At 35.4% G+C, this 27,199-nt stretch overlaps 1 protein-coding gene across 1 annotated transcript; it reads right to left on the bottom strand.

The window, feature by feature from the left end:
• Positions 1-615: 615 nt before the first annotated feature.
• On the bottom strand, positions 616-26,579 carry LOC105066854 (phospholipid scramblase 2; the record flags this gene model as incomplete). Its single annotated transcript, XM_074372682.1, has 6 exons — positions 616-675; positions 3,905-4,066; positions 11,884-12,045; positions 14,566-14,786; positions 24,756-24,798; positions 26,148-26,579. Coding segments are annotated over 6 exons (1,080 nt in total), but the record flags the coding sequence as incomplete, so codon positions are not given.
• Positions 26,580-27,199: the final 620 nt, after the last annotated feature.

Here is a 27,199-nt window from a genome sequence, read left to right as displayed (position 1 = left end):
AAAATGGTAATTTATTGTCTTGTCATTATGAAGACTTTATTTATGTTAGCAGATTAGTTTATCTAAAAGTTAAATATAATGTGAATTCCTGACTGTAAAACAAATGCATTTTACTTTTCCTTAAATTCCATATTGAGAATTATTTGAACATAATTGTAAAGGAAACTGAAATTATGTGAATCCTTGAATATACAGGATTTACAAAATAACATGAGTTGTTACATATAAAATAACTAGATTTAATAAAGTATAATTTTATAATATAATTCCTTTAATAAGTTTTTCATTAATTTTTGCTATAAAAATGGAAAATAAACCAGAGTATAATTGAAAACAGTTTTTCATAAGAAATTTCATGTCTAAGCTTAAAAAGTCCTATGTCATTTTTCCCAAATACAGAGTGAACATTCAAAGAAAATGTATAAAAACATTTATAAGCCAGGGAACAGAAAATAAACTATATAGTTTCAAAGTGAAGTCACATTCTGGGACTACAGGCATCACAGAGTATTCCACATGTGGTATTTGACTCCAAGAGAAAAAAACAATGAGTCTTCCATTTATATAGTCCCAATCAGTATAGACGTTAAATTTTCTGATGCTTTCATCAGTCTGCTACCATATTCCTAATGTCAAAAGCTGAAAGCATCCATTGTTTTCATAAAACATGAAATCCTATATAAAAACAAAAACACAGAAATGAATTTTCAGCAATAAAACAGAGACAATTCTCTGATGCAGAAATGCTAAGGAATCTGGTGAAACACAGTAATACATCTGTTAAACAAGAAAAATTAAGTGTAAAAAATAACATCTGGGGCAAGTCTATAGCTACATAAAGTTCCACCTTCAGCTTTCCATTTTAATAGCAATTAAATCCTGTGAGTCTATTCATTTGTTGATATCTGCATTAGTTTAATTAATCTTTGGTAATTTCTATTTCACTATAACCTGCCTTGGAATCTTTCTTGTTCGTTCTTTCTTCCTCTACTTTTTGTAGTCGTTCTCTAGCAATGTAACTTGTGACTGGGGTTCCATGTATAATTTTTAGCTTTTTTTTTCATAAGAATGACAGCCATGTTGAGTCAGAAGGCACCTTAGACATTTTGTGTCAGTTTGATGATTGGTCTTCCAAATTTGCTCCCTATGTTTCCCAGCTTGTTTCATTGCATCAGCATCAATCCAGACTCCCTCCCCTATGACTTTAGCTGAATCCTATGAAATTCATTTCTCTCACACCTGTTATTTTACCTTATCCCTTCAACAGAAATAATTTAATCCTTATTGCTAATAACTTGCAGATAGATGTACTATTACAATTTTACCTCTCAAATTCATTTTTCACATAAACACGAGGATTTATCTTTCTAAAATCTGGATTTATAACTTGTTAATTTATATCTGTTTTGAAACCAACCAATTAACAAAAATTTTTATTTTTTTACTGAAGTATAGTCACTTTTCATGTGTCAATTTTTGGTGTACAGCATAATGTTTTATTCATATACAGACATACATATATTCCATTTTGTATTCTTTTTCATTATAGGTTACTACAAGATATTGAATATAGTTGCCTGTGCTATACAGTATAAACTTGTTTATCTTTTTGATGTATAGTTACTAACTGCAAATCTCAAGCTCCCATTTTATCCCTTCCCACCTCTTTTCCCCCACTGGTAACCATGAGTTTGTTTTCTGTGAGTCTGTTTGTGAGCTGGTCTTGAGATGAGTTAAGGCCGTGGGACCCAAGGCCACGATTGGAGCATTGAGATGAGTTACAGCCATGGGACCCAAGGCCACAATCAGAGCATGTTTATAGTATGCAGTAAATAATTGCTCCACGCATGCATCAATTATATAAGATTTAGAACAAAGAAAATAGACGTACGCATGTGCTAGAGATATTCTGTAAGCCTAATGAACAAAGAAACTCAGACCGCGCATGTGCTGACAGAAAACAGATAAAAGCAGGACAGGTGCATCATAGGCTCACCTCCCTGTGGCAATAAAGTGTTGTTAATCCCATGGTGTCTCCGGCTGAAGTCTGCCCGGCAGTATGGCAACTCCTCGTGCATTTTTTCGTTTGGGCTGCTCACCTCCTAGAACCCCGCATCAGCCTCCCTCGGCTGACACTGTTTCTGTTTTGTAAATAAATTCATCTTTTTTTTTTTTTTTAAGATTCCACATATATGTGATATCATATGGTATTTTTCTTTCTCTTTCTGGCTTACTTCACATAGAATGTTCTCCAGGTTCATCCATGTTGCTGCTACAAATGGTATTATTTTATTCTTTTTTATGGCTGAGTAGTATTCCATTGTATAAATATACCACAATTTCTTTCTCCAGTCATCTGTTGATGGGCATTTAGGTTGCTTCCATGTTTTGGCTATTGTAAATAGTGCTGCTATGAACATTGGGGTGCATGTATCTTTCTGAATTAGTTTCCTCCAGGTATATGCCCAGGACTGGGATTGCTGGAATATATGGTAAGTCTGTTTTCAGTCTTTTGAGAAATCTGCATACTGTTTTCCATAATGGCTGCACCAAACTACATCCCCACAGCAATGTTGGAGGGTTCGCTTTTCTCTACACCCTCTCTAGCATTTATTGTTTGTGGACTTCTTAATGATGGCCATTCTGACTGATAAGAGTTGATACCTCATTGTAGTTTTGATTTGCATTTCTCTGGTAATTAGTGATATTGAGCATTTTTCATGTGCCTATTGGCCATTTGTATTTGCCTCAAAAAGTTAAAAGATTCTTTGCTTTTATATAACTATTCTTATCATCATAGCTTTAAAAAAAAAACAAACCTTAGTCATTAATATCATCAAATAGTCCAATTGTCAAATTCCTTGAATGTCTTGTAAATGTGTTTTTACATTGATTTGTTCAAGTCAATATCCAAACATGATCTGTAAACTAGGTAAGTTTGGTCTCTTTTTTTCATTTTGTTTTTATCTTTTTATCTTCCTTGACATTTATTTATTGATGGAACCAGGTCCTTTATTGCTATATATCCTCTCACCTTTTAGTTTTCTCACATTGCATCTCCAAATGAATGTTTAAGATAGTTATCTAATGATTCCAAACCTTGTTTGCATATTGGAATCACCTGGGAGCCCTAAACAGCTTAAAGACCCGGTCTCACCTCCAGAGATTTTGGTTACTAGATCTGAGTGGAATCTTGACATATAAGCTTTGAAAAACTACCCAGGTATTTCTCCCCAGGTGTTTCTACTGTGCAGCCAAGGTTGAAGATCATTGCTCTGTCCCAGATGTCTTTGACTTTGGCTGCATATGGAATCATCTGGGGAACTATACAAACTTCTGATTCTGAGCTTCTGATTTAATTGAACTCGGGTGTGATTTGGTACTTGGGCTTTTGAAATCTCCCAAAGTGATTTAATGTGAAGACAAGGGCCTTGCTCTGTCCCATGAATTTCCTCTCAACTGGCAGTTTGATCTAATGGCTTGATTGGATGTATACACTTATTTCAGATTCTACTCTTGTATTTGAGGATTTAATTTCATAGTGAATCAAGAGGTAATCTCCTTGTTTCACTGAGTTTTATTCCATGTAAGCCCATACTTAAAGTATTCCCCAGTGCACCAATGTTGATTTTTTAATACAAGCCTCAAGGACCAGGACCTCTACTCAACACATAAGGTCCTTCTATTGACATGTGAAACTAAGTAGAGTTTCCAGAGAGAATTAGTCACCTGTGAATCAAGAGTATCAGGAGAAAATAGAATTTCAGAGCCAGGATTAAATGAACCCTTTTGAACAAAACCTATAAATTGAAGAAGGTCATTCTAAAACATACAGTTTACTGAATAATTTAAGAATGATGCTAGAGAAACCATCTATACCCAATGTTAGTGAGAACAGACTTACAATGAGGAAACACGTGCCAATGATCACAGCTTTTATTTTCACATCAACATCTGAAGGGAACTGGATGCCATAGTTACTATAATGTGTAAACATTTCTCTCATAATCCTAGTAAACTGCTTGGAAATCTTGCCAACAACATTTTTTCCATCAAGAGATTTGATCTAAAATGTAAAAAATAAAAAACAACAAAACTCTAGTCTTACACAATTCTAGGTAATTTTAATCTACCTCCAAAGTTTGATTAAAATGAAACAAATTTACTCTTAAAAGTATATTCCAGATAGAACTATGAACATTATATAATTCATTAGATCATAGAGATACATCCATCTATTTATAGATACATAAAAAAACTGTTTCTTTGCCTTAGAGGAGTCGTATAAAAGTAGTTTTGTGAAATATTTAACATTTTTTTATTCTACACTAAGAAAGACTTAATAAATGAGTTGAATTGATCCAAAATAAAAGTTAAGTAAAGACATGAAATATTTCTTAGATGAAATTTCTAGAAGCCATCAGGGAGTAGGAAATGAAATTTGCATCTGAGTTCTGTTCTAAGACAAGCACAGAGAGTTTACATAGGCTGAGTGTTTAGAGGTGATGGGAGGCCCCATTGTCACCCGCTGTCAGAAGGAAAATGTGAAATGCCAGGAGCCTGGAAAAGAGGACTGGCAGTTCTGAGTGTAGGAAAGTAACCAGTAAGTGGGATGCCCCAGGTCCAAGGCTGGGGTCAGACTGGACAACAGGAGGGGATGGGTGACAACAAATGAGAAAGTGTGTATGAAAGAAAAAGGCTCCAAAGTAAATTTCTTCTAAATTTACAGTTCTGCCTGTGGAAAGCCAAGGGCCATGATAAAGAGTTGAACAGCTTATAGCCAGACAGATGCACCTCACCAAGCGGGCATGTAGGGGCTGAAAGTAGCCCCCATTCACCAAAACATGTACAGGCAGGGTTGTGTGAACCCAGGAAGAGGAGTGTCCTTTTCAAGTGTGCACAAGGTACCACATGTACTAGGAACAACCTTATGTTGGCAGTAACATAAATATGCGGAAACTAAAAACTGCTGACTCATTTTATTTGAGTGTGAGTAGTTAAGTTCTTTAAAAACCTGAATTAAACTTCTAATATGAATACTGCGATAGCATGGATTACTCTTCATCAAATATTCATTTCAATTCCCTCCCACTGTAAGCCCAGTATCCTTCCCTGCACATTGAAATTAGGCTTGGCCATGTGCCTTGTTTGACTGACAGAGTCTTAGTGGATGTGACATGAGCAGAGACCTTAAACAGGGCCGAGTGGTTTGGCCTTGAGTCTTGCTCTCCAGGGATCAGCCACCAGAAAAGCACAATCCAGGCCTCTGCTGTTGCTACAGCTCCAGACTGAACATACCAGGAGCAGACCTGAAGCCAAACAGCAGCCTCAATCAGAGCTGTCTGGCTGAGCCTCGGTATATCCCCCAGACACAGTTAACCTGCAGACCCATAAGCATGAGAATCAATTCCTGCTTTATAAGCCACTGACCTTTAGGGGTTATTTGTTATGCAATGCTATTGTGGCAAAACACACACAAATCTTTCATACACTTTAGTAGTTCACCTTCTAATAGCTGCCATTTTTAGCTAGTAAAGAAATCTTATTTTTTAAATTTATTTTTAATTTAAAAATATTTTTTAAAATAAAAAATACAGCCACTATAATCCCACCACTGAATTTAAGATACTAAAATTTCCCCATATTGATTTTTATAGTGAGACATTTTAAACTCCACCAAAATCATTCCAAAGTTAAAATAAAAAAATTTTTGTGGAAACCTTTAAATATGAATAATGTCTCACAACTTAAAAGTTATGAGAACTAGGTAATTTTTTACCTAAATTCCAAATGACCTTTTAAAAAAGAGAAAAATACCTATAATAAGGTTATTTCAACTCTGAAATAATTAATTTGTTTGTGACACAAGAAACATATATTTAGTTTTTGTGCCTGGCTCCTGACATAGAGCTCTAAACCTCTTGTAACTTGCTGAGTGATAGGAATTATAGGAGTTTTCTTTTGTTTTGTTTATGTACTATGTGGCCTTTATTCCAGGTTTCTAGCACACAGATTCTAAAACCTTTGGAAACTTCTGAGTGATAAATCTTTTGCAGGCTAATGATATGACACTGGCTATGGACTACTTTCAACTTCAGGATGGGGGCTGGTCACCAGGAAGTCCAAACGATGAACAGAGACTTGGCATGGGGGCGGGGAAAAGAGGTGTGAGGGAGAGGCTAGAGATCGACTTAATCACCCACAGCCAATGATTTAATCAGCGATGTCCATGTAATGAAAACTCCATAAAAACTAACTGATAGGGTTCAGAGATCTTCCAGGTTGGTGAATGTATACATATTTTTAGAGGGGGATGCATCCCAGTGCCATGAAGACAGACAGCTATACCTTTCCAGACCTTACCCTAGATATATGCATACCTTGGATATGTTACAGGTTTGGATCCAGACCACCACAACAAAGCAAATCTCACAACAAAGTGAATCACATGAAATTCTGATTTTCCAGGACATATAAAATTATTTGTAAATTATACTGTAGCCTCTTACCTGTGCAATAGCATTATGTCTAAAAAATATATATACATGCCTTAATTAAACATACTTTATTGCTAAAAGATGCTAACTATCATCCCAGCCTTCAGTGAATCATAATCTTTTTGCTGGTGGAGGGTTTTGAAATACTGCAAGAATTACCACTTTGTGACAACAGACACACGAAGTGAACAAAAGATGATGGAAAAATGGTGCTGGTAGACTGGCCTCACTCAAGGTTGCCACAAGCCTTTTGTACAAAGTGCAGTATCTGTGAAGAGCAATAAAGTGAGGTGCAAATAAGAAGTGTGCCTGTGCTTCCTCTTGGTGATCACCTGCGTTCTTGTAATAATCCTTTATAAAACCTGTTCATGTGAGTAAAGTGTGTTTCTGAGTTCTGTGATCCACTCCAGCAAATGATCAAATCTGAGAACCTCTGCTTTATACCAGGTTGGTCAGGAATGCAGGAGTTCTGGGACTTGTGATTGGCATCTGAGGTAGGGGCAGTCTAGTGGGACAGGGCCCTTAATCTGTGGGGTCTGCATCAACTCCAATTTGTTACTGTCAGAAATGAATTAAATTGTAGGATGACCAGTTGGTATCTGGAGAGTTAGAGGACTGTTTGGTATGAGAAAAAATTTCATACCTTTGGTGTCAGAAGTGTGGGTAAAAAAATAGCATTATGTATATTATATTTGAATTAAATTTGTAAGTACATAAATTTAATACCAATAACTGTTAAAGATATTCTAAAAAGAAAACTATAGACTCACATAATATAAATCCAAAAATCCAAGTAGAACACTAGCACAGCATCCTAGGTAAGTATCAAAAGAATATACAATAGTAAGTGTGAAATACTAGAAAATTAATAGAATTTAAAACAAAAGATCGCATCAGTGGTTGCTGAAAAGGTATTTTAGTATTTACTAACTAAACATTTATATAACATTTAGTATACGGATGGCATACAAAGGCTTTACAACTGTTAGGTAATTTAATGCACATGATAACCTTGCATGTTACCTACTATTATTATCCATATTTCCCATATGAAAAAATTGAAGCAAAGAAAGGTTAAGTAATTTGTTCACTGTTACACAGATAAATTGTGGTCATGGGTTTCAAACCAAGGCATTCTGGTTCCAGGGTCTGTACTCTTGGTCATTATGGTATTCTTTTCAAAAAGTTAAGTATCCATTCCTAATAAAAATCTCAGTCAGGAGTCAGCCAACAGTGATCCGTGGGCATATCTGCCTGCCTTCTGTTTTTGTAAGTGAAGTTTAATGGTGCACAAACGTGACCATTCATTAATGTACTACTTTTGACTCCCTTTATGCCACAATGGTATAATTGAGTTGTGACAATGAACATGTGGCCCACAACATCTTAAATATTCTCTGTCTGGTCCTGTACAAAAATTTTTTTTTGCTCATTCCTGCTTTAAGTAAATAGGAAGAGAAAAAAATGTTATGAAAACAAGAGTAATATCTTCCTAAAGTGTGAAATATTTGGTACTATTTCAACTGAAATCATCAGCTTGGTAGATACTCCCACAGTTGTCATCATCATCATTACTATTTCTGATCTGTAGTTAGGCTGGAAGAAAAATGAGCCAGCGGGTTTAGAAACACTAGAAAAGCTACCAGAATCTCATTTGCACTGTGATTTTATACCTAGAAAAACTAATAATGCAAAAACACCTAAATTTAACATTATAATACAGTCATATGAATACAAAGTAAAGAAAAATAGCTTTTCGTACTATTTAGAATAAGCACCTCAAAATATAAATATTCCTTCTTAGTAGTGATAAATGGCTACATATTACTTAGGAATAAGCTTAACAAAAAAGTCAGAGGTTCCATATGAAGAAACCTATGTGGTCTTATGAAGTATACAAAATAAGGTATGAATTTGAAGACATAACACTTCTGAGATGGGCGAGGTTTAGCATTGCATGTATGCTGATTTTTAAAAATGATGAGCAGGTTTCACTCAGTACTGATTAGATTCTAACTTCTGAAAAACTGAATGAAATTATCTTACTGTTCATATGAAAGGAAAATTAGATAAGAGCAAGCAAATATGATAAGAAGAATAACGAGTGATCATTTTGCTATGGGTAGACAGAGGACATACCATTAAGGCGTCATGAGCATATCATAAGGCACTGCTGTGAACACAGTTAGGTCACTGCAACAGAGCATGGAATCTAGAAATTAATTCCATTACTTGTGGGAATTTAATGTATGGTGAGGATGGTATTTCAATTTAGCAAAGAATATTTACTTAATAAATTCTGCTGGCACAACTGTTCAGCTATTTGAAATAAAATGAAGTTTGCTCCTATCCTGTACTAATAAAACTGCTGATGAGTTAAAGATTTAAATATAAAATTTAAAAAAGATTAGATAAAATATAAGGTTTGCTGTGTACCTTCATAATTAAAACAAGAGAACCAGAAGTTGTGAAAATAGACATATTTGACCATAAATGATTTAAAATTTCTGTATGGCAAAAATATATTTTAAAAAAGTACGAAAACAAAGGGTAGGTTTGTGGGAAATATTTGCAAATCAGAGGACAGATGCAGAATTAATATCTCCAGTACACAAATTATTTTTATAAATTGACAATAAAAAGCAAACAGCCCAATAGGTAAATGGATATTAATACATAATGCAAAAAGAGCAAATAAAAGTAGCCAGTGAAGGTAGAGTAAAATGTTCAAAAGCATTAATTGTAGGACATTATGTATTAGAGATAAATTTCTTCCTTGTCACTTGCTGATCTTAGATTTCCATTTTTAGTTTGAAGTTTGCTGTTTATCTAAGCTGTACCTGGGTGTCATTTCTTTTTCTTTTCCAGAACTCCTGGCAATTTCTTAATCTGAGCATTCATAGCATCAGGTCTGAAAGAATTTTAGTAATTTATCTCTTTGAATATCATTTCAGCACAGTCTCTGTCTTTTCCTTCTCTGTATCTTCTCTTTGGCATATGCACAAGCAGTTGTTTTTTTTTCCCTCCTAGCCTTCTATGTCCCTTCAATTTTATTTCTGTCCCTTCAAATTTATGTCTTTTTCCCACCTCCTCTTTTTAATCAGGCACTGCTCCTTATTTCTGGAGATTCTTCTGATTTGTTTTCGAATCCTTTTTCTTATTCTTCTCTTGTGACTTTTGCTTCTTCTTGGTCTCTTTAGTGTTTATTTAGGTATTTCTTATATGACTGATTGTAGACTGTTCTATTGTATGCCGTTTATTCTTGGTGGATTACTTGCTAGAGCATTATATAATTTTTCAATCTGCTCATGTGAAGATAGGCTTTTACAGTAGGAATAGAGGGTACCCTCAGTGATAATCTTCTACTGTAATTCTGCATTCAATTCTGCCATCTGTATCACCACTCAAGGTCAATTTCTGTGTTTTGAGATTCCTGAACCAAAACAGTGGTATGCATTCAGACATCAAAGTCACAGAAGGGACTGGATTGGATATCAGTTTCATACAGGCGTATTTTTTCCCCCACCAAGAGTCCTGGAAGAAGACAGACTGCCCTATCATCTCCATGAGATTGAAAGCCTACTTGTCTTTCTTCTGCTCACCTTTGGAATAATCTTGTCCTGGCTTTAACTACCATCTGTATGCTGAAAACTCCCCAACCTTTTCTTCTGCATACCTAAAATCCAGCATGACTCAAATACAAGTCATTAGCTTTCCACACATCACGTGTTTCTCCTTCAATATTCTTAAATTGGCCAACGCCTTCATTATTCATTCAGCTTCTCAAACATCAGACATCAGAATCATCTCCCAATATTTTTCCTCCTCAGCTGACATCAAATCTGTGAATCACTTGGTTCACTTATGAAATGTGTCTGAATTATTTCCTCCGTTAGAATGACTCCTGCTCCTTCTTGTTCAGGCTGTTGTCCCATTCTACTCCAACTTTCAAAGACCACTGATATCATGATGGAGTCCAGGTTCCACAGTGGTCCCTCGTACTGATAAATCCCTCTTTAAGGTGTCAAACTTTCCATCAGAAATTGATTCAAGTGAGTATGTTTTCCATTCTCTGAAAGAGAATACCTAATTATCATCATCCTAGATGCCCAGGAGAGAAGCTAATTCATTACATATAATCTTGTTTTAAGGCATCCACTGAGAAGGATTGCTGGGTGAAATCTAAGTTTCTTAGCATTAAATACCAGAGTTTCAAATACTTTTCATGTTTTCACTTATTCCCACCAAATAAAGCATCTGCCAGCTGAACGTCTGTTAATGTTGTTCCTTGAATGAATAATCTCTTTCTGCTCCTCTGGATCTTTGATCGATACCCCATCCTCTACACAGAGAACTGGTATTAGGTATACCTATGAAGTCCTTTTACATACATCTCACATACATTGTACATAGCTCTTTAAAAGAGCCTTTATGAAGTCTCTTTACATTAGTTGTGTTTTCTTGGGACTTCTCATCTTTGTCATTAGACTAGGAAGTCCATGTGAAGAGTGATTAATCTTTAAATGAGCAGGGTCTAGCAGAGGAATTGAAAACTATATAACAAGGGAAGCGAGGAGATAATGTAAAAGAAAGATTCTGGATAGTGGAAAACCTTAGGATGTCAGGGGACAGTGGCAAAATTCCTACATGTTATCATAAGGTGGCAGCCCTGCTCAATTTTGGATTTTTTCCTCCTTCTGCAGAAATGTGGGTCCAGTTGAACAGATTTTATGATTTTCTAAGAGAATCATGATATTAAGTTATAAAACACTCAACCTTTATACAACTGCATCTAAATAATATAGTCTATAAGGGCGGATACCACCTGCTGGAAAACTGCTGTGATGAGTTTCTTTATCTAGGAAATACACAGGTGTATTGTGGTTTACAGCAATGGAGTTAATATGAAAACGAAGACTGCAGAGAAGTATAATTGCATAGTACATCTTACACCATTTTTCTTAAAATTCTCTTTGCATAAGTGAGCTTTTTGTAGGAACTCAAAGATGTCAGTGCTTCTAAAGAGGGGCTACAGCACTGACAGCCCATATTTCAGACTAAGGAAGGACCATATGCTTTGGCAATCAGACTTGGTGACAAGGTTACGGTTCTATTTAAAATGGATAATGTACACCACGTTGAAGGGTTAGATGCTTTCCTTATGTTTATTTGACTATAAGGCTGTGCTTCTCTTTTTTTTCATTTAATATAATCAACACTTAAACTTAATTAGAGCAATAATAACCAAAGTTAAATATATGAGCACATTCTCTTCCTCTTGAAATATGTATACAAATCATTATTTAATATATTTATAACATCTTACACAATTATTTTCTCCTTATAGTAGGAAAGCAAATCCTATAAATATTATCACCTCTCTTACCTTAAAATCAACATTTCCACAACAGTTGCACACAAGACATGGACCTATAATTCTTAGAATATCCATTTTATTCTCATTTTGAATTGTAAACTTTGGCAGATATGGGTGCCAAGTCTGAGTAACATAACCTATTGGTACACCATAAGGGGTGTGGACTTCTATCTACAAAACAGAACAGTATATATATTATGTAATCATCATTATTATCATAACAATGTCTGATAACAGTGCTCATTTACAACAGTGCTCATTTACTCACTACTTGTTTTCATATTAGTAGTATACTTTTTTCCCATTTTTATTGAGGTGCAACTGACATACAAAATTGTAGTGTATTTAAATTACATAATGGGATGATTTGATACACATACACAGTGTGGAAAGATTACCACAATTAAGTTAAATGAAACAACTTTCACCTCATATAGTTAACTTTTTTTTTTTTTTTTGGTGAGAACACTTGAGATATATCTCTTAGCAAATCTCAAGTATACAGTTTAGTATTTTTAACTATAGTCCCTATTCTGTGCATTAGATCCTCAGAACTTATTCATCTGATAACTGAAAGTTTGTAGTGTTTGACTAACATACCCCAATTCTCCCACCCAGCAGCCCTTGGCAATTAGCATTATACTCTGTGTATCTCTGAGTTAGACATTTTTTTAATGATTTGATATATAAGTGATGCCATCCAGTATTTGTGTTTTTAATCTGGCTTATTTTAGTTAGCATATTGGTTTCTCAAAGCATGCATGTTGTCACAAATGGCAGGATTTTCTTCTCTTTTTTGGCTGGATAATATTATACACACACATCTCACTTTTTTTTTGTCCATTCATCAGTCAGTGGACACTGAGGATGTTTCCATAACCTGGCTACCGTGAATAAGGGTTCAATAAACACATAAGTGCAGAAATCTCTTTGAGAACCTGATTTTATTTCCTTAGGATATATACTCAAAAGTTGGATTGCTGGATCTTATGGTAGTTCTATTTTTAATTATCTGAGGAGACTTAATACTCTTTTCCATAATGGCTGTACCAATTTACACTTCCACCAACAGAGTGTAAAGGTTCCTTTTTCTTTAAATCTTTGCCAACATATGGCTTGACATTTTGATGACATTGTAACAGGTGTGATATGATATGTCATTATGGTTTTGATTTGCATTTTTCTGATGATTAATGATGCTGAGCAGCTTTTCATATATGTGTTGGCCATATGTATGTCTTCTTTGAAAACATGTCTATTTAGATCCTTTGCTCACTTTCTAAGGGAAAGATACTGTTCTATGCACCACTTAATTCACACTACATTCTTACCAGGTTGATACTATTATCCCTATTTATAGAGGAAATAACTGAGGAACAATGAGGTTAATTAACTTGTATCATATTCCCCAGCTGCAAAGTGAAAAAGATGAGACACAAACGTGGGGAGGCTACATGCACAGTCTCCACTCTGAGCATTGTTCTACTGGCCTCATGTATTTAAAAAATTTCATACTTATATAAAAATATCTAAATTATTAAAAGCTCTTTTCCTAAACTCCTTTAAAAACAGTGGTTTAGATATATGGACAGAGCCCTGATCACTGGGGCAGTTTTCAAATATGAGTGGCAGTGGTGCTATGAAGGAAAGAAAATGGGGCCTGGAGTCTTGGCGGTGCGTCTTAGCTGGGCGACCTTGAGAGAATCTCAGTACGTTCATCTGTGGATGAGGACCTCCCAGGTCTCTTTACTGAGACCAACAGAATAATGTATGCGAATGTGCTCCATAAATTGTAGGGAACAGTCCATCAGACTCTTATCTTTCTCTCAGCTATTCCTATATTGTTCTATCTAGGCTAATTAACATGGAAAACAAAACAATTCAGTATGAATAAGGTCAATTTTCCTTTCAAAATAAGTACAGTATTAGACGTCAGATATCTATGTGCTTGTATGTCTGTCCTGCCCTCACAGCTGCCCGTATGGATGGCTGAGTGACAGGCAGGGCTGGGCTCAGGCCCATGGGATCTAGGCAGAGGCCAACTTCCTGTAAACACTCTGCCTGGCGTCTCCCTGAGATCCATGTTCTCTGCCAGGCTGTCAAGTAACATGAAAGAGACCGCTGGACCTCATAGAGCTGAAGGTCCTCACAACTAGCATATCCCTATTACAGGGACTCAAATATGTTACTTTTTTCCAATGGACAACTGAAAAACACAGGAGTTGAGATTTCTCAGGGGGCCTTCTCCTAGGTTTGCTCCTTGTAGGTTGGCTAAAATTGTGAGATGAACACATCTGTCCTTTTCCTCATTCTCCTGTCCACTTGCCTCTGGGATGGCATTCGAGGGTATCTCCATGGTGCCCTCCTCTGGCTTTGGCCAGGCCCTCATGGTCATTTTGGGAGAGGGACTTGACCGAGGTGCCCTACCTGCTTAGCTCTCCCTGAAGATTGAGGCGTCTGGTCTCTGAGATCTCTGATCTCACCCCTAGGAGGTGCCCTACTCAGGGACAGGGGGCTAACTGCTCACTCTGTTCCATCTGCCTTCCTTCCTGTACAGTTTACTCTCAGGTATAAACCAATAGCTTGTGGACCACTTTTCCTTTAGATCTCACTTTGGTTATATAAATTCAACAAGAGGGTAAAATTCTTACAGAACTACTTTGCAAAGTACCCTGGTAACCGCTCACCGACCTCCTGCAGGCAGCAGGGGAAACAACAGCTGGTACACCTTAGTGGTCTCTTCAGAGTTATGATTTCTTGGCCCTTAAGATCAAGGATCTTTATGATAAAAGGCCTGAAAGATCCATAGCAACATCTGGTACAGAAAGTAGTATCCTCTGCTGCAAAGTATATACACTGTCCAAAGTTGTCCTTAATTTCATATTTGTTATTGGTTTCATGACTTGTTAAGACTAAAAACATACAAGAGGAAGCCATAATCACCATTATGTTAAAATATTAGACTCATAATATTTTAGACATTAGTTTAGATGATATTTCTTAAATAGAAAGAACAGGAAAGGGGTTTAGAGATGATCTAGTCAGAGAAAAAAGGAAAGAGAGAGAAAGAGGAGGGGAAATTAAGCTACAGAGAAATTAAAGTGATTTATGTGAGGCATGGAAAAGAAAATAACGCATATATTCCTGATTGCATAGGCCCATGTCAGAAAGGGAGACTCTGCTGTGAGGGCTGGTGCGAAGCTGCAGAGGGCCGGAGCTGTGCTAAGTGTATGCAGAACATGTCTCCTTGTTCGTGTGTTCAAGTGTGGAGGAGAATACAGGATGATTGCTCTGTTTATGCTCCTTATAAGATGACATTGAATAAATTGACTTGAGATTTTGTTTAATAAACCATAGCCATGGCTTATCATTCTGCACTGTGTGAGGAAGGTATGACAGGGCTTACCCTCAATGCACACGTGTGAAAAGGGAGGGAGTGGAATGGAAGGTGAGATAGAACATCACCCTGGGCCCAGGGCACCCTTGTTGAGCTCAGCAGTGGTTGTTCAGAAGTGGGAGATGGGTACTAGACAAGGCGGAAAGGTGCTTGGCAACCAAGGCTGCAGCTCATAGGATGTCTAGACCACTGGCATCCTAAGTGAACCCTGTACCTTAGAGGGGGCTGGTCTCTTCATGGAGGAAACAGCCATGCTAAATGCTGACACTCATGTGGTATCTTACCAAAGGGCTTCCCATATTGAACTACACTTTGAAATCTCTCCTTGCTTAGGGCCAGGAAGGAGCAAGTAATGGTCCCACTTGTCCACAGCCCTCGTTAACGTGTGTCACAGGATGTCAGAGCCACCAAATAATGAGCAATTAATAAAAATATACAGAGACAAAAACCACTCTCTAATATTTGTGTGGATAGACTTTTTAGTCAGATAGAAATCTCCGTCACAAGCTCTATCACCATGACCTCCTTCAAATGTCTTTTACTCAAACAGGCCCTGGACTTTGCCTAAAAGAACCATCTTTGACCTCAATATCTGCCAGACAAATGTTTGATGAGAAAAAAGCTAAATTGATTGAGATGGAATCTATTATCTAACTACTTCATTAAGCACCTTTATTTCAATAATCTTCAGTTTGCTCATCTGTAAAATGAGACCAATGGGTTCACACAATCTCTTAAGTTTCCTTCTAATTACTGAAAAATGAAAACAAAAGAATTCTGTGGTTATGTTTTTATAGTGTATTACATTTTGAACTAGGGCAGCAGTTAAGTGTCTGTTATGGTCTCAGATGCTAAAAACAAAGTAATCTTCATTTCTTTATACAACTCATAATGTTAAAATATGATAGAGCTTTCTATTTGGGACAAAAAGAAAATTAAAGACTTCCCTTTAAAAACACTGAAGAATTAACAACTAGTAATTTGTTACTTACTTTATATTTCTTGCCAAAGACAAGGATTTTCATGAATATATGTAGCTTTTAATCTAAAAACTATAAATCAAGCATTGTAAAATATATAATGTCTTGTCTTTTGGATTACATAATCTCAATAATATATGCCTTGGAATAAAACATTAAAAATTCAGAATGTAAATTATGAAACTTCAAAGAGCTCCTTTCCAGAGAAAACTGATTTTAAAGAAACTGAACAAAACTAATAATAGTATAATATCTAATAATATATATTACAAGTAATATTTTAAGATGATACTTTTAAATTATTTTTTATTGAGATGTAATCGACATATAACATTGTATTGGTTTTAGGTGTACAAAATAATGATTTGATATCTGTATACATTGCAAAATGAATACCTCAGTAGTTTAGTTAACATCCTTACCACACATACATTCAAATTTTTTTCTTGTGTGGGAAATTTTAAGATCTACTCTCTTAGCATCTTTCAAATATACCATTCAGTACTGTTAATTATAGTCACCATGCTGTACACTACTTCCCTAGGATTTCTTTATCTTATAAATCGAAGTTTGTACCTTTATACCACCTTCACCCATTTCTCCCACCCACAACCCTCATACCTCTGGCAAACACAATCTGTTCTCTGTATCTCTGAGTTTGGTTTCTTTCAGATTCCACATATGAGATCATACAGTATTCGCTTTCTCTATCTAGTTTAGTTCACTTAGCATAATGCTCTCAAGGTTCATCCATGTGTTTGAAAATGATAGCATTTCCCACTTTTTATGGCTGAATTATATTTCAGTGTATATATACCACATTTTCTTTATTCATCTTTCTGTCAGTAGAAACAGGTTGTTTTCAATTTTGACTATTTTGTAAATATGCTGCAGTGAACATGGGATTGCATATACTTTTTTGAGACGGTGATTTTGTTTTTTATGGAAAAATACCCAGAATTGGAATTGCTGGATTATATAGTAGTTCTTTTTTTTTAATTGACGTATAATTGACATATGAAATCATATTGATTTTTAAAACTTTTTTTGTGGAATTTCCATACTGTTTTCCATGTTGGCTACACCAATTTACACTCCCTCCAACAGTGCTCAAGGGTTCTCTTTTCCCCACATCTTCACCAGCACTTGTTAGCTCTTCTCTTTTTGATAAGGTTTTAACCAGTATGAGGTGATATCTCATTATGATTTTGATTTTATCTCTCTGATCATTAGTAATGTTGAGCACCTTTTCATGTATCCATTGGCCATTTGTATGATTTTTGTTTTGGAAAACATCTTTTGAGATCCTGTGCTCATTTTTAATCATTTTTTTATTGAGTTTTATAAATTCTTTATATATTTTAGATGTTAATCCCTTATCAGATTTATGATTGGCAAATATTTTCTCCCATTCATAGGGTGACTTTTCATTTTGTTGATGGTTTTCTTTGCGGGACAGAAGCTCTTTAGATTAATGTAGTCCTACTTGTTTGTTTTTGTTTTAATTTTCTGTTGTTTGTGACTTATACAAAAAAATCATTGCCTAGAACAATATCAAGGAGGTTACCTCCTCTATTTTCTTTTTCTTTTTTTCCCTCTATTTTCTTCCAGGAGTTCTGTATTTCAGGTCTTACATTCAAATCTTTATTCCATTTTGAGTTCTTTTTGATGTGTAAGGTGGTGATTCAGTTTTATTCGTTTACATGTGTAAATCCAGTTTTTCCAACACCATTTATTGAAGAGATTGTCTTTTTCCCATTGTGTGTTATTGGTTCCTTTGTCATAAAATTTAAAAAAAAATTTTTTTATTGAGTTATAGTCAGTTTACCCTTTGTCATAAATTAATTGACTGATACATATAGGTTTATTTCTGGGTTCTCCACTCTATTCCATTGGTCTATATGTTTGTTTTATGCCAATACTCTATGGTTTTGATTAATATAGCCTTGTATTATGGCTGGAAATCAGGAAGCATAATTAGTACAGATTTGTTCTTTCTCAGGATTGCTTTAGCTTTTCTGGGGTTTTATGGTTCCCAAAATTTAGGATTTTTTTTTTTTCTCTTTCAACGAAAAATGCCATTGAGGTTTTGATAGGGTTTGAATTGAATCTGTGGATTGCTTTTGTGTGGTATAGACATTTAAATAATATTTATTATTCAAATCAATGAAGACAGAATGTCTTTCCATTTATTTGTGTCTCCTTCACTGTCTTTTTATCAATGTCATATAATTTTCAGAGTATAGTTTTTCCCTCTTCCTTGTTAAATTTGTTCCAGATATTTTCTTTTAGATACAATTGTAAATGGGATTGTTTTGTTTGTTTCTCTTTCTGGTAGCTTGCTGTTAGCATTGAGAAAGGCAACCAATTTTTGTATATTGATTTTGTATCCTGCACCTTTTCTGTACTTGTGTATTAGTTCCATCAGTTTACTGGTAGAGTTTTTAAGATTTTCTATATAATAACATTTAATTTGAAAATAGAGACAGCTTATTTCTTCCATTCCAATTTGGATGCCTTTTATTTCTTCTTCTTTCTTAATTGCTCTGGCTTGGACTTCAGTTCTGTGTTGAATAAAAGTGGCAAGAGCTGGCATCCTTGCCTTGTTCTTGAACTTAGAGGAAAAGTTTTCAGTTTTTCATAATTGAGTTTGACATTAGCTGTCGACTTATCACATAGGGCCTTTTGTGTTGAGATATGTTCCCTCTATACCCAGTTTGTTGAGAGTTTAGTATTATGAGTGGATATTGAATTCCGTCAGATGCTTTTTTGCATTTAATAAGATGATCATATGATTGTTATCTTTCATTTTGTCAATATAATATATCACCTGGATTGATCTGCGTATATATTAATCAGGTATATTAGCCTGTAATTTTCTTTTCCAATAGCATCCTTTTTTGATTTGGCATCAGAGTAATTCTGGTCTCTTAAAATGAACTTAAAATTGTTCCCGCCTCTTATCTTTTTTGAGAGACTTTCAGATATTGGGTATTGTCTAAAATGTTTGATAGAATTCACCAGTGAAGCCATCTGGTTCTGGACTATTGTTTGTTGAGGACTTTTTAATCACTGATTCAGTCTCCTTACTTGTAATTAATGTGCTCAGATTTTCTATTTGTTCATGATGAATTCTGAGAAGGTTGTATGTTTGTAGGAATTTACCTATTTCTTTTAGGTTTTTCAATTTGTTGGTGTATAATTGTTCACAGCAATCTCTCGTAATCCTTCGTATTTCTGTAAGGTCAGTGGTAACATCTCCGTTTTTTGAAGTTTTATTCATTGAACCCTCTCTCTTTTTACCTTGATGAGTCTAACTAAAGATTTGTCTATTTTGTTTATCTTTTTTAAAAAAACCCAGCTCTTAGTTCCATTGATTGTTTGTTTGTTTTTAGTCTCCATTTATTTATGCTCTGATCTTTATTATTTTCTGCCACCTAGTAACTTTAGGCTAAGTTTGTTCTTTTTCCAGTTTCTTGAGTTATAAAGTTGTATTGTTTGAGATCTTTCTTGTTTTTTAATGTTGAATTTATTGTTGTGAAGTTCCCTCTTAGAACCACTTTTGCTGCATCCTATAAGTTTTGGTTGTTATATTTCCATTTATCTTAAGTTTTTTTTTTTTCTCTTTTGATCTCTTCATTAAACATTTGGTTGTTCAGCACTATATTGATTAATTTCCATATATTTGTGAATTTCCAGTTTTCTTTCTGTAATCATTTCTAGTTTCATGCCATTGTTTTCAAAAAAGGTGTTTGATATGATTTCAGTCTTCCTAAATGTATCAATAATTCTGTTTGTGAAACATATAATCTATCCTGAAGAATGTTGCATGTATGCTTGTAAAGAATGTGTATTCTGCTGCTTTGGGATGAAATGTTCTGTAAATATCTGTTAGGTTCATCTGGCCTAACACGCCATATATGTGCAATGGTTCCTTACTGATTTTCTCTCTAGATGAACTATCCATTGCTGACTGTGGGTATTAACGTCCCCTGCTATTATTGTATTGCTGGCTACTTCTCTCTTTAGATCTGTTAATATTAGTTTTATATATTTAGGTGTTCCTATGTTAGGTGCACAGATATTTACAAATGTTATATCCTTTGGTTGTGTTGACACTTTTATCATTACATAACAAAATTTTTTGTCTTTTATGACACTCTTTGTCTTAAAATCTATTTTGTCCAATATAAGAATAGCTATCGCAGCTTTCTTTGGTTTTAATTTGCTTGGATATCTTTCCGTCACTACAGTTTCAGGGTGTGTGTGTCCTTAAAGCTGAGGTATCTTGTGCAATCATATAGTTGAATCTTGCTTTTTTATCTAGTCACTAGGTGTCACTGATCAGAGAATACTGTTCATTTACATTTAAAGTATTCATATATATATTTATATATATGACATTTAAAGATTACTTTAATATTTTTAAGCACTTTAAAATATTTATTTATTTACTGGTGGGAGGGTAATTAGGTTTTTTTATTTCTTAATGGAGGTACTGGGGATTGAACCCAGGACCTTGTGCATGCTAAGTAGGCACTCTACCACTGAGCTATACCTTCTCCCCATAGATATGTACTTATTATTGCCATTTTATTAATAGTTTTCTGGGTGTTTTGCAATCCTTTGTTCCCTTCTTTTCTCCCTGTCTCTGCCTTTGTGCTTTGAGAATTTTATGTAGTGATATGCTTAGATTTCTTTTTCTTTATACTTTATGAATATACTATAGGCTTTTGCTTTGGAATTACCATGAGGCTTATATAAAACATCTTATCTTTATAACAGTTTGTTTAAAGTTTAGAACAACTTCAATTTGAACACATTCTATAGGGCCACTTTCTTACTCTTCAACCCACCACATTTTATGTTTTTGATATCACAATTTGCATCTTTTTACCTTGTGTATCCATTAACAAATTACTGTAGTTATAGTTTTTTTACTTTTGTCTTTTAACCTTCATATTAGATTTATAAGTGATTAATCCATCACCATTTTAACTGTAGATAATTCTGAATTTAACTATATCTTCACTTTTGCCAGTTAGATTTATACTGTCATACGTTCTCCTGTACTACTTTGTGTCCTTTCGTTTCAGCCTGAAGAAGTCTCTTTAATATTTCTTGTAAGGAGGTCTATTGGTGATGGATTTCTTCAACTTTTGCTTGTCTGGAAAACGCTCTCTCTTTCAATTAAGAAGATCAACTTTACTAGGTAGAATATTCTTGGTTGGCACTTTCACCCACCCAGAATTTTGAATATACCATCCCACTCCCTTCTGGCCTGCAACGTTTCTGCTGAAAAATCTACTCATGGTCTTGTAGGTCCTTGTAAGTAACGAATTATTTTTCTCTTGATGCTTTTAAGATTCTCTCCTTCTATTTTACTTCTGACAATTTAATTATAAGGTGTCTTCATGTGAATCTCTTTGGATTAATCTTATTTGGAACACGCTGGGTCCTCAATTGTGAGGTCTGTAACTTTCCCCAGGTTGGGGAAGTCATCAGCCATTATTTCTTCCAGTGAGTTTTGTGCCTCTTTCTCTCTCTCTTTTCCTTCTTGGATCCCTGTAATGTGCTTATTGATCTGCATGGTGTTGTCCCATAAGTGCCTTAAGGTGACATTAATTTTTTTCCCCATTTTTCCTGATCCTCTGATTGGATGAATTCCACTACCTTGTCTTTGAGTTTGCTGATCCATTTTTCTGCTTCATCTAGTCTGCTGTTGAACCACTTTTGAATTTTTCAGTTCAATTCTTGTATTCTTCAGTATTCTGTATTTACATTTGGTACTGTCTTATATTTTCTATCCCTTGTTGAAATTCTCACAGTGTTTATGCATTATTCTTCTAACCATGGTGAGCTTCTCTATGGCTATTATTTCTTTAGCCTTTATATTGAAGTATAGTTGCTCTGCAATATTATAGGTTACAGGTGTAAAATATTGTGATTTATAATTTTTAAAGGTTTTACTGCATTTATAGTTATTATAAAATATTGGCTATATTCTTTGTGTTGTATATATCCTTATTGCTTATTTTATACCTAATAGTTTGTACCTCTTAGTCCCCCACCTCAATATTGCCCCTCCCCACACTCCACTGGCAACTGCTAATTTGCTCTCTATATCTGTGAGTCTGCTTTTTTGTTTTGTTTATTTGTTATATTTACTAGTTTGTTGTATTTTTAAGATCCCACATATAAGTGATATCATGTGGTATTTTTCTTTCTCTGACTTATTTTACTTGGCATAATTATGGCCATTATTTTTAATTCTTATTAGCTAAATCACTTATCTCCATTTCATTATGTCTTTTTCTGAGTTTTTATCTTGTTCTCTTGTTTGGAATATATTTCTCTGCTTCTTCGTTTTCCTTGAGTCCTTGTGTTGGTTTCAGTGTATTAGATAAAACAGCTACTTCTCCCCGTCTTGAAGGAGCAGCCTAAAGTAGGAGGTGAACCTTGTCATTTAACTCTGCCTTAGCTCTTAGTTGTCTCTCAGAGCTCTGTGACTGTCCCAGCAGCCTTCTTATTCTTAGTGGCTCTCAGTAGTTCAGTTGTGCCAAGACCCATCAGTTTCCCAAAGTGTAGGACCTTAGTCAGCACCTAGGTGCAGTCTGATTGGAAGCTGGACTTTCAGGCAGCAGCATTTAAAGTATGCAAATATACTTCTTTCAGGGGAAGATTGGGAGATGGGCATTTCTCTCAGCTATATATGCACTGAGCCCTGGGTGGATAGCCAGTTAAGAATTGTTTGTTTGCAACTGTCCTGTTGAAACTGAATACAAGCCCTGCTACCACCAGAGCCAGGCTATGAAGGGATGTTTCCTCTATGTGGCACCAGCAAAAGCTGGGTAACAGACATGTGTACAAGCTTCTTTCTAAGAGACATCAGCAAAGTAAGATGGAGGTGAGGAAGGGCACAAAGATGGCACCCACAGGCCACTAAGGACTCTGGATTGCTCTGCAGTTGGCCATAGATGTGTGTTAAATTAGAAACCTTCCCCAAAAGTCAAAGCTTTTAAGATAAGCAACTATACTTCTTCCACAGTAAGACTGGGCTTCTTTTTGTCTGCTACATCTGTGCTGGGGCCTTCAGAGTTAGACTCCATGAGTCAACATTTAAGAATTATCTCGAGTTTGATGTAGCCTTGTGGGTCTTGTGAACATAAGCCCCGTAGCTCTCAAAGCTAGATAATTTGAATGCCCACTACTCAATCTTAAGAGTTGGGGCACCAGGTATAGTGTCAAACCCTTCACTCCTCAGGGAGGAGCTGGGAGGTGTGAGTTCCCACCAGGTTGTGTGTTGTGCTGGGGGTATGGTTTATGAAAAGATTGTGTCTCAGCTTCCCCTACCCATTTCAATGTGTATTTTTTTTCTCATTTGCCCAATGTGCAGACACTCAGCTAGTTTCTGGATTTCTTTCAGAGGGAATTATTCCATAAGTTTGTTGTAGATTCATTGTGTCCCTGGGAGAAGGTGAGTTTAGGAGCCTGCTCTGACATGATCTTGAACTGGTCCATTATAAGTAATTTAAATGTAATAGGTGATAATTGTGTATTTTAACCAAATCCATTACTCTGTTAGTACAATTCATGTTCTAAATCTCCTACTGAAAAGGAACTTTGTAGAGACATAAAGATATATTTATAGATATATTCCACAACTAGCAGTTTTTACCAAACCCCTTACATCTGGAAGGGGGACACTCTGGATAATGAACCTTCCAGATTCTCTTTCCACTGGCAGCAGTGCTGAAGCATCTAGTGGCTTCCTAACTGTATTCTTGCACATGGAGAGCACTGGAAACATCTGGTAGAATCAAAGGAGTCATTTAGCACATTCAGGGTTGCTCATCTAGGAAGCCACGCCACTGGGCCTGTTGGTCAACACACTCCAGCATCACAGGGTCCCCTCATTCAAGCTGGTACTTCACAGTCCATGGAACACATCCCATGGGATGGGGACATAGGATTTATAGCATTCATCTGAATTCCCAAGAGAACCTATGACCAGGAGTACAATTTCCCAAAACATACCCATCCAAATGCAAAAAGTTGACTCTCTTTGGAAACATACTAAGGTAACTGTAAGTACGTGGTACTAAGTTAACATGAACTATTGCCTGTGGCTCTGTGCCAATCTCAAGGTTATCACAAACTGGGAGAAAATAGCTGAAGTATAGAAATCAGGTAATGTGATAGATTCCCTGAAGTGATTTCTAGAGAAAAAAAGGGAACAAAAGTAAATTTTGATTGTTTTCTTTCTAAGTTGGGGTTTTTAACTTGAAGACAGTTTGGTCAGAGTAGTAGTATTTTACTACTTGACTCCTAATTTCAATGAACTACTGATAATCCTCATCAATTCATTATCACAGAGAGAGACAATTGTAAATCACCAGGTTTAACACATCACTTAAAGTGTTACATTGGTGTTTGGTGATGTGCCTTTATGTACATAAACATCCCCTCTTTCTAGAAATATAATGAATACAATGAATACATACCATCTGTAAGTTCAATTTGCTGATGAATCTGAATCCGATCTATCTATTACAGCAAACAAAAAAATTAAGCTGTAAGCATATATGTTTTTAAATTTTTAAAAATTCATATAAGTAATCATCAATATTTTTCAGTATTTTCAGGGTTTAATAATAGTTTATATTACTTTTCAGAGTAAAACTAAAGGTGATATTTTATACGTGAAAAAATATCTTTTGAATGTGTTTATTATTAATGTGGGCAAATTCAAGTAAAATAAAATTGACTTACACTGAAATTCCTATAAAGATAAGAATACATTGTTCCTTCTAGTAGGAGTTTTGAAAATATTAAGACTATTTTATCCACTTAAAGATTTTTTTTTTACTGTAAATCTCAAAACTTTTAAGTGTACATATTATCATTTTTAGTCAATGATAACTTTCCATATATATTTTGTGAGTCTCTGATTAAAAAAAAAATCTATTTAGGGTATTTCTTAGACAATATATGAACTAATAAAGTTTTTATAATATATGATGACTAAGTGAACAGTAGGTATTAAATTAGTGCAGAGTGCAAGAGACACAACTCATTTTTTGATAAGTGGTTGGATAGCATGGGAATATTTATTTTTGTATCGTTTTAACACATAGAACTTCATATTCTTACTTAACCTATGAGATTTCTAACATCAAACAAATGTAAAACCTCACTTTGCTGAGATAAGCTATCATGTAGCAACTTGAAATCCAGGACTATTTTTTCGACTTTATGGTTACATTTATAAAACTGGGTCTTCAAAAGAATAAAAGCAACAAAAAAATGTAATTTTATTAATTCTAATAAAATTATACACAAAACATTACTCCATTTTGGTACCACTTGTTCAAACAACACAGTTTTGTTTAATGTTTGTTTCTAACTCCTAGGAAATTATTCAGTGTTGGGATTAAAGGGCACAGGATCCAGAACCAAGGTTCCAAAAGTAAAAAGCCATTCCCACTTCCTCTGCATTTTAATGCTGAGCAAATTATGTAATCTCACTAGGCCTCAGTTTCTCTTCTGTAAAACGATGATAATTATAGCAACTACACATCACAGAGTTTCTAAAGGATTAACTGAGTTAACACATGTATTCTGCTTAGGAACAAAGCCTGGAAAATAGTGCTTAATAAAGGTTTGCTATTGGTATTATTGCAGATTATATTCAAGATGATAGAAAACACAATTTCCTAAGACATGTGTCTTTTACTGTAAAAGTAAACCTTACCTAGAAGAAATAGAGTAATTTGTTAGCAAAAAATGTTGTTTTACCATTTCAGACTTTTGTGAATTAGTCAATTGTTAGTCTCACTAAGTAAACTGGAAGCACAGTTTTATATTCTATGAATCTTTTGTGTATTTGAAGTTACCTGGTTTAAATATTCCAATCCTGGTGGACAGTCTGGTGAAGGTGGTAGTGCTGGAATCCAGGGCAGTCCTGCAGGCACACCTGGCCGAAGAGGCACTGACTGGTATTGGATGGGAGAGCCAACTGGGCAAGACCCTGAATAGCCAGCTGGTAGGACTAGGTAGTCAGTCTGGGTGCCAGTGTAGCCAGCCTTGGGGCCAGGATATTCAGCCTGGTTTTCAGGATATTCAGCCTGGGAGGCAAAATATTTAGCTTGTTTTTCAGGATAGCCAGCCTGGGAGGCAGGATACTCAGCCTGGGTTTCAGAATTGCCAGCCTGGGAAGCTGGATATTCAGCCTGTGTTTCAGGATTGCCAGCCTGAGGGGCAGGGTAGCCAGTATTTCCTGGAGATGCTGAAATATGAATAAATGAAGTTGTTTTTAACTGCCCAGAAAAATGAAAACATTAATTCTTTTAGGATTACCCCAGTTATCTACAAACTACAATTTCTGCTTAGATATCCTCTTTCTATTAAGCTTAAGGTTTTTGTTTTTATTACTTAGCAATTTTTCAATAAAATGTCTGTGATTTCATATCCACTTTTATTTTGAGGGTTTTGGGCTGTGTATAGAGTTGGCCCACAGCCTTACTCTTATCGTTCACGATTTAAATGAAAATATTCTTGAACCTAAGGAAGTGAGAAAAACAACAATGATCTAGAATCATAAGCATAAAGAATCTGGAATGCCTTCGCAGAAATGACAGGTGGCAGTGGGTGCAGGGCCCACAAGGGCTTTGAGCCAGCATTTCTAGCACCAAATTACCCTGTCAAAAAATAATTCTGGAATTCTAACAAATGATGGTGGTTTTGCTCCCTCAGGGGCTATTTGTCAGGATCTGGAGATGTTTTGTTGTCACAACTGAAGGGAGAGTAGTAGTGGCACCTTGAGTACAGAGGCCACTGATGCTGGCTTCATATGCCTAGAATAGCACCCTTCGAAAACAGCATTATCCATCCCCAGATATTGTAGTGCTGCTGTTGAGAGGACTGGCACAGTGTTAAAAGCATGTCG

The sequence above is a fragment of the Camelus bactrianus genome, chromosome 1, assembly GCF_048773025.1.
Source record: "Camelus bactrianus isolate YW-2024 breed Bactrian camel chromosome 1, ASM4877302v1, whole genome shotgun sequence".
Classification (NCBI taxonomy): Eukaryota; Metazoa; Chordata; class Mammalia; order Artiodactyla; family Camelidae; genus Camelus; species Camelus bactrianus.
The sequence above is the reverse complement of the archived record's forward strand: the minus strand, read 5'-3'. Positions and strand labels throughout refer to the sequence as shown.